The 13,545-nt window shown below is 36.1% G+C and overlaps 2 protein-coding genes across 3 annotated transcripts in view; one reads left to right on the forward strand and one right to left on the reverse strand.

Annotated features, from left to right (window-relative positions):
* Window positions 1-1,138: 1,138 nt before the first annotated feature.
* Window positions 1,139-6,106, forward strand: LOC114358284 (synaptonemal complex protein 1-like). The gene is made up of 2 exons (XM_028312204.1): window positions 1,139-1,497; window positions 4,871-6,106. The coding sequence occupies exons 1-2, from the start codon at window positions 1,139-1,141 to the stop codon at window positions 5,721-5,723; spliced, it is 1,212 nt and encodes a 403-aa protein (XP_028168005.1). The 3' UTR covers window positions 5,724-6,106.
* A 4,769-nt stretch (window positions 6,107-10,875) lies between these two features.
* LOC114358344 (uncharacterized) overlaps window positions 10,876-13,545 on the reverse strand; it is a 34,855-nt gene continuing 32,185 nt past the window's right edge. For both annotated transcript variants that reach the window (XM_028312288.1, XM_028312281.1), the window contains exon 11: window positions 10,876-12,995. In XM_028312288.1, coding sequence (XP_028168089.1) covers window positions 11,820-12,995 — 1,176 coding nt within the window. In that variant the 3' untranslated portion in view covers window positions 10,876-11,819. The remainder of the gene's footprint in view (window positions 12,996-13,545) is intronic.

Consider the following 13,545-nt stretch of genomic DNA (forward strand, 5'->3'; position numbering starts at 1 on the left):
TGACTAGGAATGAGGTTTTCAACCCACCACTGGCACACTCAATCTACACCAAAAAACACAGTTAAAGTAAAACGATATATTAACAGCCTCGCTTTCACTGGGCTACAGTCCTAACTCTCGCACGTGAGCACACGTGGTCACAATATTTACACAGGGGACGCTCTCTGCATATTTTGTGCTTATTACGCGTCGCTTGAGATATTACAGCTTAATCTGGACGGCGTGCATGTTTGGAGTTTATTTGGGAAATAGTTTACGAACTGACCGGCTTTAGAACAGCAAATCCTTTGGCCTACAGTTAGGATTATTTGTAGGTGGGTTTTTTTTTTTTTATATTTACTATTGGGATTTCATGTACATTTAGGCTGGGTTGCACCATCTTACTTTAACTTTGTACAAACGTCAAAAATCTGTCAAAATCCATACAAAAAGCACCGGTTAACGTCAAAGTTAGGTGGTACAACTCAGCCTTAGGATCTTATAATAGTTCCATCCTACCAACCGGGCGATGTGGAAATCATTGGAGGAGGCCTATGTTCAGCGGTGGACGTCTGTGGCTGAAATGTGATGATGATGAATAGTTCCATACCAACAAAAAGTATTCTTTATAACTTACCTATTTGCAAGAAGAAATATCAGGGTAACAGGTTCGAATCTCGTTGTTTCTTGATATTTATTAAACACTTGAGGCATGAATAAGGTCCTATATTAATACTCCGAAAAGTTGTTTTTTACTACTAGATACAACATAATCTTATAACAGCTTTCCTTTAGCTTAACTTTTGGAATGATTGTATGTTAAACCAAAGGGAATAACGAAAGAAAGGCAAATAATTCTAACACCAGAACCAATCAAAGAGTTCAATTCAACGCTGTGCGTTCGATTTGCTGCTTCGTGAATACGGCCGTAAGAACTCTAATGTTCTTAGGATCTAATATGTATTTCTAATCCCATCAAAAACAATACTTGTCAAAAAAACCAAGTCTCGCAACTCAGCATATGCAAAAAATGGCGCCCTATGGAATGTGTGCGGGATGTAAAAGTAAGCTAACGAATAGACTCTTTATGATATGCTGTAAGTGCAGCGAAAAATACGATATAGAATGTGCTAACATAAATGAGAAAATTTTCAATCTGATGGACAAACAACGAAAATCACAATGGATATGTCAAACATGTAAAAATAGTGTACCCAAATCTGACAACCAAAATACACCACTACGGGGATCATATTGTACACCTGAAGAACTTAATCCTCCGTCAAGTGAAAACTTGCCTGTTTTTAACCAAATATCGCCCGAACACAACAATATCACTATAAGGAAGCGAATAGAAAACACCAAAAACGACACAGCAAACTCAGATGACCTAAGCCTGCTAGGAGACACACTAAATACAGATGACAGAGACACCACCTTGTTGAAGAACCTGAACGAAACAATAGTATTACACCTGAAAGAAAATAACCAATTAAGATTTGAAGAATTGAAAAGATTGTNCATAAAACCGCATAATTCAAAAAATATATACAATTGTTTTAGGTACAACTCTGTCCAAGGTTCAACAGGTTCCCCTATATGTCTGTCGTTACACAATATATTTCAGAAGCAAGCAATTACTTCATCTAAAGTCACTTTTCATTATTTTTTGTAAGGAATTTTTATGAGGTACTTATTTATTTATTTTTGGGAAACATACAGTTATAATATAATTTAACTTAAGTGCAGTAAGAAATTTGAAATTAAGTAATGAAATTTTATAAACATGAGTTAAATGACCATTACTCTTAAACTAACTGACTTATCTTATCCGTTATAATTTTCCTTGAAAGTTCATAAAAAGCACTATTGTTATGAATTTTTCCAGATTTTTTAAGCCAACAGTTTAAAGTAGGGGGACGCCCTACTCAAACAAAAATTGGCACTTTAAACTTTAATAATTTGCAAACAGATTCCTAAATGGAAAAATAATCTTAGAAACCCCTAAGCCATTTTTAAAGACCTATCCAATGATACCCCACACGATGGGGTTAAAGATGAAAAAAAATCGTCCTTACGATAATGTAGTCCGCTCTACCCTAAAAAAATTGTTTTTTCCAAATTTCATTTTACCGTTTTGTCGGCGTGATTAATATACTATACCTCCACAAAATTACAGCTCCCTACTGCCAATAGTTTCCAATCAAAACCTCGGACAGACAGACAGACATATCGAAACTATAAGGGTTATCAGGACTACGGAACCCTAAAAATACCTTGTACAGTCGATCGTGGACATATGTGCAGTCGGTAAAATTCAGCGTCAAGGTTTGCTTAGAAGTTTCAGCGTCCACATAGCAGTCAATATTCGCAACGCATACATTGTCCCCATAGTTAGGGAAGTATACAACAAGTCCATCTTTAACGGTCTTATTAAGTGCTGAAAAGGTTTTATAGCATGAAAATTCGTGGTTACTTATCTTTTCAACCGACTTCAAAAAAGGAGGATTCTCAATTCGACCCGTATGTTTTTTTTTCTATGTTTGTTACGCGATAACTCCGCCAATTATGAACTGATTTGAACAAATCTTTTTTCGGCGTATAGGTAATACCTCAAGGGTGGTCCCATTTAAATTTAATAATAGAAAAAACAACCCCCAAGGGTGGAAAATCGGGGATGAACTTTTTTATACGCAATATCTCCGCCGATTATAAATAAATTTGAACGATTATTTTTTTGTTGAATAGGTATTATCAAAAGGATGGTTTCATGCGAATTTGAAGAAAATATTTCACCCCCAAGGGTGGAAAATTGGGGATGAACTTTTTTATACGCAATATTTTTAATTTTTAGTTTTTTTTTGTGTTCACGCATTTGAAGTCGGTTTTATTTTTTTTAAAAGTTAATTATTAATCTTAATAAAACAAGATCGAAGAAATTAAAAGACCTTTATATGTAGAACCGAACCGTTGGTCGATAATTGGGCCCGATTCTAATTTGTATGAAGAATCGACCGATACCAAAACGGTGTAATTTGCGCACTTTCATACAATATCTCCATACTGATTAACAGCCCGACCGGACTCAACTACGGCCAACTAAAAGTCGGTAGTGTGCGCCCAGGCTTAAGGAAGACTACAGACTTTTTTATCGGCCGATAGTTTCGGGTTGTTGACATGAAAGTGCGGTCTTTAGATACACCGATTTGGTATGGGTCAATTCATTATAAAAATTAGAAGCCATTGAAACAATCGGCTGAAAAAAGTCTATAGACTGCGGGGATTCTAAAGGTTGCAGTTGCAAATGTTGCAATGCAATTTAAACCGGAGAATTGAAAAACTATTTATTATTGTAGAGAATCATAACTTACCAGCGTTTAGCGTTTCATTGACTGACATGACTGGTTCTGTTTCACAGCTTTCGTAATAAATTTTTACCTGCCGACAATCAATCCATGCTTATGAAATGTTACTAATGATCATAATTATGCTTTATCGTTCGTTCGTTTCTGCCAAATGACGTCCACTGCTGGACAAAGGCCTCCCCCAAGGCTTATCACTTTCTATCAAGTGTTTATTTTATTAAGTAGAAAAAAGACAATTTCGTAGTGTCATTTGGCACTAGTTCAATCTATATATTTTGTGAATTAATTCATACTAAAAAACCTAGAAATCGCAGCTGACATATTAGGTGATTTTTCGACTACAAATATAATATTATGCTTTGTTCTTCTATCGGGGAGGTTGTTACAACTAAGATCACCTTTTATCTATAACCACAGGTTACTAATAAGTTATGCTATAACGTAAGACTTTATGAAACTACTAGCTGTGCCCGCGACTTCGTACGCGTGAGTGTTTTGAACATTTTGGTTTGAGTTTAGCCTGCTATGTCCTAATGAAAAGAATATTACCACCAAATCTGTAGATGTTGAAGTATAAAAGTTAAAAAATGAATTCATATTTAAGTAGGTTCTTACCTAAAAAGGATTTGTTGCAAAATCACAACCTGTATAATATATTTTAAATCAAAGACATCGATGTGAGTTTTATTATTGTTTTTATTTGTTCAATTAAAACTGACACCTTAAAAACAGTACATTGTATTCTTTAAACATTATATTACATTTAAAAACAGTACATTGTATTCTTTAAACATTATATTACATTTTTATAATATAATATAAATACATGATAAATATAAATAGTCAAATACAATATTTAAATTCCAAAATTTCTTTACAAAATTAAAATTATTTCTTATCAGACGGAATATTCAGTATAATGATAGGGTCAACTTCCAGTCTTTGGACAAAACACCCCTCAAACGTATTTAATGAATATTACTACAAATGCAAATTGCAACTTATCACCTTTCCTTCCTTTCCATCATCCGAATCTCTTGGTTGTTTAATAAGTAGAAATGCTATCTTTAATCATTAAATATCTGTCCAATAGCCCATAGTAGACCCCTTATTAATTAAAGTTAAACCCTAGTTAAACTCAGGCTTAAATTGTCATTTAGTATGGAAATGTCATTTTAATCCAGGGTTCATCTTAGGTGTAACTTATTAATAATAAGTGGGTAAGTGTCCACTGACTGGAAGTTTGCATAAAGAACAGCCTCTTATGAATAAAATACATGAAATCCAAAGATTTCAAGTAAGACTGCCAAGTGGAACGTGTAAAAGTAGAGACGACGGCACTGTGTTACGTAGGTAGTTGTGATAAATGCGATTTTACAATAAAAATAAATATATTATGTGCTGGTCGTCTGTAAATTCACATTGCAAGGGTGTTGTGACGCGTAGTGTTTCGTAATTCACATTGCAAGGGTGTTGTGACGCGTAGTGTTTCGGAATTCACATTGCAAGGGTGTTGTGACGCGTAGTGTTTCGGAATTNAACCTGAACGAAACAATAGTATTACACCTGAAAGAAAATAACCAATTGATAGTTGCAGAGCTGAAAAATACTATACAATCTGAAATTCAAAAAGCAATTTCGAAATTAAGAGAAGAAGTTAACGACAAAACGAATACACTGTCAGAACAAAATTTGAAAACAAATGAAGACATAAAGTTAATAAGCACTAAGATAAAAAAACTACAAATGGAAAATGAAAAATTGAAACAGGAAATAGAAAATTTATCAACCAAGGGAATGTTACCTGCGAGCAGAACGGAATGCTGTGATACAAACACTAAGAAAATTGTACTTTACGGCTTCGTCGAATATTACAAAGAGCCTGAACACGACCTGCACAACAGACTCATTGAATTATTCCAAGAAACCATGAATGTAAACCTAATGGGATATATAGAAAATATGTACAGAATAGGAAGAACCGGTAAAAATAACCGCCCACTTGTAATTGAGCTACTGAGCAAGCGGATGGCGAAATACGTGACTAATAACAGTCATTGCTTCAAAGGAACCCGACTCTCAATATCTACATTTTTGGACGAGACCGCAAGAAAGGAAAGATACTTACTACGGGAAGAGATGATTAAGGCAAGAAAAAAGGGTATGCATGCAATAATCCGCAATAACCAACTATTTGTAGACGGGAAAAAGATGGAAATAAAGCAAGACACGAGCCCTAAACAAGATAACTACAACATTATAAATGAACCAAGAGACTACCAGATAAAGAGCAAAAATGGTATAGAAACACACCCACCAGGACAGTCTAGCAAGAACATTCAGAATAATTTATTTCGAAACCACAGATCTACAATTTAAAACGCTATTTCAAAACATACAGAGTCTCTATAACAAGAAACATATACTAGAAGCCTTTATAGACCAAAAACCAATATACAATGCAATATGCATAACTGAGTCCTGGCTAACACCTGAAAAGCTGGAAAATATGCATGTTACCGGTTATAAAATAGCATCCTCATTCTCCAGAACCAAACGAACTGGTGGTGGGGTGTGTATCCTACTGCAAGAAAATATTGAATATAAAGAAATAATTGCTCTCACTAATATGTCTATTGAGTATGTTTTAGAAGTGTGTGCATGTGAATTATTAAACGAAAATTTACTACTAGTAACTATGTATTGGAATAGAAGAGAGGAAGATGTCTTTCTTAACCAACTAAAACTAATTCTAAAATATATAAATAGTAAATACTCAAAAATAAATGTGATAATAGGAGGTGATTTTAATATAAATATATTAGATAACAGTCTGAAAACAAACCAATTTTTAGACCTCATGTTAGAATACAAATTCACACAACATATAAAANCGTAGTGTTTCGAAATTTACATTGCAAGGGTGTTGTGACGTGTTTGGATTTAATATTCACAAACTTTAATAACAAAAAATTATTCACAACCGTCGAGGAACTGGGATTTTCAGACCATAGTGGAACAGTTATTCATTTAGATATACCCCAAAAAATTAAACCAACAGCTTGGTACACTAACAAAAGAAATTTTAATGAGAAAAACATGCTACAATTTAAAACTCAATTAACCAATATTAACTGGCATGAACTTCTTCCAATAAATCAAGATGTAAATGTAAATTATAATATATTTAATAACACACTACTAAATATTTTAAACGAGAGTATACCTATTTGTAAAACAAAATTAAAAACAAAATTTAAAAAGTACTGGTTGACAACGGGTATAAAAACATCATGTAAAAATAAAAGACTTTTAAAAATACTTGTACAAAAAACCAAAAACTCAATAATTACACAATATTATAAACGATACGAAAAAATACTAAAANCTGTATCTGCTGCAGCAGATCTGGTTCTCAACCATGTACAACTTCAAGAACAATGACATATCGCCCAAAAGTCTCTCTTCGAAACTGTTGTCTCTCTTCGGACACGTCATGTTTATTTCTGTATTTATTTATCGAATTATAGTCACATCTATAAATAATAAAAAGACCTTAGGTATAAGCCGTGTGGCTCTCTATTATGATTTGATTTCGTGCTGCGTTGGATTTGTTTTAAATTTTATGACTTTGATTTACAACCGTCGTAATAATGCGAAAATTATTTCGCAGATCAATGGAATCAGCAAATTGTTAAACAGTAAAAATTTAATATTGAATTTTAGGAAGTGGAATTGGTATTTGTTTATTCCTATTTTCTTAAAATTTGCATGGATGGTTTATTTATCAGTATACTTGGAGGGGATCGCTTATCTTGTGTGGGGTTTTCCTTTAATATGCTTCGATGTGTGCATTTATCACGCAATAAGATCTATTAGTTTGCTAAGGATGCTGTTGCTTTTGTGGGTTAAAGAAATCGAAAATGATACTGACATTTCTGAAGAGGACTTGGAATATGAGAATAATAAAGTGACGGTATTGAAAATATTTTTCGATATTATTGAAACTTTTTCCTTGATTACGGGGACGTTTAAAGTGATGGTAAGTTTTTTTAAATGATGTAACAAGTGACTCTTAGGCTGAGTTGCACCATCTGACTTTAACTTTGACAAACGTAAAAAATCTGTCAAACTCCATACAAAAAGCACCGGTTATTTATTGTTAATGTTGCGGTTAAAATAAGGTGGTGCAACACAGCCTTAATATTTTAACTACCTAGTGAGTTTTAAATATAGATGTCAATCATGAAATCTCGATTGTTCAAGGTGGCGTACTATATTACACATAATTTATTTTTTGGTTTATCGCAAGTGAATGTTTTAATCACAATCTTACTATCTTTCCCTGAACATCATTATTGGGTGAGTAAAATTGAAGCGAGCAGTGTGCTCATAAGTGTACCTAATGGTTGATAGTTTTGAAAAAATACCTATATAGTATTCCTTCTTTTTGCAAATGGGTACATTCTTCATCTGCAAATCCTACTATCCTATTTCCTACTAGTCTATAAGACTCGTCGTAAAGCGACTAATATTATAAATGCGAAAGTTTGTGTGGATGTCTGGATGTTTGTTACTCTTTCACGCAAAAACTACAAGACGGATTTTGATGAAACATTACAGTATTATTGTTTATAACCCAGAATAACATATAGGATATAATTTATGACGATCTGTGACAAACTAAATTTCACGCGGGTGAAGCCGCTGGCAAAAGCTAGTTATGTCATATTTTAACTTTTCTTAAACCGCAATAAAGACTTGTCGTAAAGCGACTAAGGGACAAATATGCGAACATCAGGTTTCCGCAACCCGTCTGTCCAGCGTGGAGACTGAGAGTGTAGGCTTAATTGTCAATTCACCTCTGGTATTAGAGAGGGACAATGATTTAACATTACTTACCTATATTATTTTCAGTTCTTTAAAGTCTATCCAGTAATTTTACTGTGGTGGTTAAAAAATATGATCATCATAAGTGCCCTCTGCTCGGTATGCGAGCTCTTTTACTCCGGCGTGAGAGACGCTGAGGTGGCGTGCTTAAAGTATATGGGCTCGAGGAAAAATACNTACTAAAAAGTGCTGTAACAATAGCGAAAAAAATACACTATAAGAGAATAATGAATAAATCTAATAATAAAGTAAAAAGCATGTGGAGTATCATAAATGAACGAACTAATAAAACAACAAAAAAGGAAAAGCAAAATATAAAACTAAAAATAGATAACAACCTTATGACAAATCCAAAACAGATCGCCGACTACTTTAATTCATTTTTTGCCTCTATTGGAAACAAGAACACACACTCATCCAATAATAGTGAACCGTCAGGTGTCCCAGTGCTCCAACCTATTGAAAACACCATGTATCTTAGACCTGTAGAACTTCGCGAAATCAACTTGATCCTAAAAAGCCTAAAATCAAAAAAAAGTCACGGGTTAGACGAACTTCCACCTATCCTTTTTAAGTACTGTGCAGATGAACTAACTTTGCCATTATTCAAATTAATAAATCAATCATTCGATGAAAGTACTGTACCTGACCAACTGAAACAGGCTCTAATAAAACCGATTCATAAGAGTAATTCAAAATTTGATCCTAATAATTACCGCCCTATAGCGCTTCTACCCACTGCTTCAAAAATTTTTGAAAAAGTCATGTGCAATCGTATTTATTCTTTTTGCGAAAAATACAAAATACTCGACGACTGCCAAAATGGGTTTCGAAAAAATAGATCTACAACTCTTGCAGTATATAAATATATTCAAAAAGTACTTGACATCATCAATAGCAAACAATATGCAATAGGAATTTTATTAGACATGACCAAGGCATACGATAAAGTTAGATTCAATATCCTATTGGATAAGCTACATGGAATAGGTATACGCGGAAAAGCCTATGAATGGCTTAAGTCATATCTAGCCAATAGGGAACAAATAGTAGAAATAGAAGTTTTTGATGAAAATACTAACACAATAGGAAAAATTCGTTCTAATAATAAATATCTAAATGCCTCAATACCTCAAGGAAGTGTTATTGGGTGCTTACTTTTTCTCTTATATATAAACGACCTGCCTAAAAACATACAGGTACCAAGTGTTCTATTTGCCGACGATGTATCCTTGCTCCTCCCATGTAAAACAAACCTAAATCTAGATGTAACTCTGAAGAATGTACTTACCACAACAGTAAACTGGCTGCAAAAACACAATCTAGAAATTAATTTCAAGAAAACTAAATTAATGTCTTTCCATCCACATCAAAAGCCACCTATAAATATAAACTTCACCTTTGAAGGGGCTCAGTTGGAGGTAGTTAACGAGTTTACATTGCTCGGATTAACAATAGACACTCATCTTAGTTGGAAACCCCATATAAAAAAAGTAAGAGCAAAAATATCCAGTTTCTCATATGCCCTCCGTGAAATTAAAAAGACCACAGACTTATCCACAGCATTAACCACCTACTATGCATATGCCCATTCATGGCTCTCCTATGGAATTATATTATGGGGAAATAGCACTGACGCACCTACAATTTTTACTCTACAAAAAAAATTAATTAGAATACTTGTAAATATAGAACAGACGGACACTTGCAAACCACATTTTAGAACACTTAAAATTTTAACTTTACCGTGTATCTACATCTTAGAAATATGTAAATTTGTCTTTAAATACCCTGAATTCTACACTAAAAGAGAACATGTCCAAACCACCCATCAACTTAGACACAGAAATAAATTAAACTTACCTTATTCCAAAATGTCAATGTTTTCTTCCGGTCCGTTGGTAATGTCTATAAAAATATTTAATAAGCTACCCAATTTTCTCAAAACCGAAACTAAACTGAATATCTTTGTTAAGAAATTAAAACTCTTCCTTATTAATAAAAGCTATTACAACATTAAAGAATACTTAGAAGACAAGTTCTAATAAAAATGCAACTAAGTATGTATGGTAAAATATAATATAATGTGCAATAAATAAACCTCAAATGCTATAAATTTTAAATAAATAAATATACCAGGTATACAATAATAAATAAATATGCTAAGTATATAAATTTTAATATAATAGGATATAATATACATAACATACCAAAACTAAATCCTGCCAAAAAAAGTAGCCCTAAGTGCAATAATTTAGATGAAAATATAAATATAAGTATAATGAATAATAAATATTAAATAAGTATAATAATAATAAATACAGATTAAAAATAAATTTGATAATTAATAATCATAGAATAATTAATGCAATAAATCTAAAAATCTTCCTCTCTCCTAAAATGCAGTGCCCGACAGGGTCCATAATTGTATCTTACCTTACCAATAACACCTTTTGTAAACATTATGGAAGCAATAAACTATTGAGTATTGAGTATTGAGTATTGACGCGTAGTGTTTCGGCGCCCGCAGCTCTCATGTCATCGTGTATTTAAATAATAAATTACTCTTTTAAAATGTATGCAGAAATAATGTACACACCCGCCCCGTAGCAATGTGAATATACCCCTTTATTTTATTCCGTGGCACCTTTGCATCTCAAAAAAAAATAACTGTGAACAGAATTAATATTTTTAAGGCTGAGTCGCACCACCTACCTTGACCGTAAGTTTGACGACAACGTTGTTTTTTGTATAGAGTTTGATAGATTTTTGACGATTGTTAAAGTTGATGTAAGATGGTGCAACCCAGCTTAAGACTAGATTTTTAATTTTGTAATAACACTTTAGTGTCCTCAAATATTTTTATACGCTTTATAATTTCATATTAATTATATTAATATTAAATAATGCTGTACAAATGTTTACAATAGTTTTCAATTAACTTAACATTTGTCTTCACGTTTCTTATCTAAACAATACTACAAGGTACTGGTAAAGTTTACTATTATAACTATTCTTAATCTTTGGAAAACATAGCTACCTGGCATCCTAAATAAATACTTATACGTACAAAGTCTATAATAGGTGCACTTATCCTATATTTTATATGAACACAACAAAGGAATTTAAACATGGATTTTAAACGACGAAAGGACTAGAAACGGCCTTGCACATATTATTCTCCATATAGTTTCGTTCTCGGGCAAGATACGTCATAATACCACTGTACATAGACAAAGTGTAATGTAGACAGCAGACAGATAGTGTTTTAGAATGTTCTTACGCAATATTGTCGAAATTCTGATAAAAAGCACTCGCAATACTCAGCAGCCTAGAATACCCAACAACTTCACATACATTTCCTACGTGTAGGTACATACCTAGCATCGATAGGTTGTAATCAAGTATAACAGAACCAACAATTTTAGACTCAAACTCACTGTCTTACGAAAGGCATTTAAAATCTGTCTCTACATTATACATTAAAGCACTGTACACCTGGAATGACTGACCCTACTTGCGACCTATTTGGAAGCGCTCGCTGACGTCGCGGCCACCTTGAAGGCAGCTCGCTCCCGGCGGCGGTCAGGAGAAGCGCGAGTCGTCCGGCGACGTCAGTGACCGCGGCTTCGACGTCTTAGCCTCGATCGACGACGCGCCCTCCGTCCCGGCGCGCCAGCCCGGCCCGATGCTCCTATTCGTATAAGTGGACGACGTGACCGGAACCTTCCTCGTCTGCTTTATCTTCAACTTATTCAACCAGAGATCTCTCGTCTTCTTATTGCCGACAACGAAGAATATGAACAGGACGAACCCCTGATACGTGGCCGTCAGATTGAAAAAGTAAGCCATCACGACGTTGGACGCAAAAAGACCGAAAATCCACGGCAAACCGAACAGAAACACCAGGAGGCAGCTGACCGAGGCGCACCGGAGCGCCTCGTTCGAGTCGCCGTGCCTCTGGATCCTGCGGGAGGCGAACACGGAGCGCACTATCAGGAGGAATAGTACCCAGTTCGTGAGGAGCATGAGCGCGATGGGCGCGTATACGGCGAGGTAGAGCCCGAGCCCGGTGGGGTAGCAGAAGCTCTGCGCCGGCTCGGCGTCCTCCAGGCGGCCGGCGTAGGAGCGCGGCGCGGCGGCCAGCAGCACGCCGACCACGGCACACGGCGCTCCCCACGCGAAGGCGGCGGCGCGCAGCAGCTTGTGCGACACGTCGCGTGTGAACACCAGCACCAGCCGCCGGTACGACAGCACCGCCGCCACCAGCATCCAGCAGAACGACGCCAGCACGCCGTAGTGCAACAACACGCCCACCAGCATGCACGGCACGTCGTAGCGCTCGAAGTCCACGAACACGATCGCCAGGAAGCATGCGGACACGAGCAGGATGGCCGCGCACAGCTGCAGCCAGATCTTGTTGCTGTAGTCGCGGCGCCACGAGCGGAACAGCGCGGCGGTGAGCCCGATGAGCAGCAGGCCGGCGATGGAGAAGCAGCAGCCGACGACGGAGAGGATCTCGAGCGCGCGCTCGTCGCGCTCGGAGAACACTGTGCGCGGCACGAGCACCTCGGCGAAGTGCGTGAGGTGGTCGCAGCGGCAGGTGTCCATGGCGCCGGCTTGCGTGGCGCGGATGAGCCGGCAGCCGTCGCGCGCCCAGTCGCCGCCGGAGCCGTCGGCGCGGAACTGCCAGTACGCACACACGCGGCTCTGGTTCCGCTCCGGCGTCCCCACCAGCGGCGTCAGGTGGATGTCGATCACCTGGAAATTGTTACATTTCTCAGTGAATTAATAGCGAAGAAATACGAGCTAATGTTATGGCATTCTCGGGCGAGATCATGCGCAAGCCTCCTCTTTTACAGGCGTCTTCAATGCTCAAGCGAAGCGGGCGGCAAGCCTCTGCAGTTTTATCGTTCGACATACGTAATAATTTTTTTGCCATTTAGCACTCGATTAGAAGCATATAAGTATGTTTTGTACAGAATTACCTACGGAATCCATTTTAGAGTCGATTTTCAATTACATCACTTAAGATGGGCATTCCTAAATTAGAAGCGACGGTAAAAATGAACTAACACTTTTAATAATCACCCGCTCCACTGCCGTTTTTAACCAAAACCGATTTATCCCAAACCGGGATTTGAATTATAAACCAGCAGATCAATTCCAGAATAAAAACATATCCATGACTTACATTCTGCTATCATATTTATTGAAAATGTCCACAAATTGAATAATAAAAGTTCGACATATTATTATAGGTACATTATTTATTATTTCAATAATCTAGCTAGAAGGATATGAAATTGTT

This window comes from Ostrinia furnacalis, unplaced genomic scaffold, assembly GCF_004193835.3.
Source record: "Ostrinia furnacalis isolate ACB-3 unplaced genomic scaffold, ASM419383v2 OfSCF0283, whole genome shotgun sequence".
Taxonomy (NCBI): domain Eukaryota; kingdom Metazoa; phylum Arthropoda; class Insecta; order Lepidoptera; family Crambidae; genus Ostrinia; species Ostrinia furnacalis.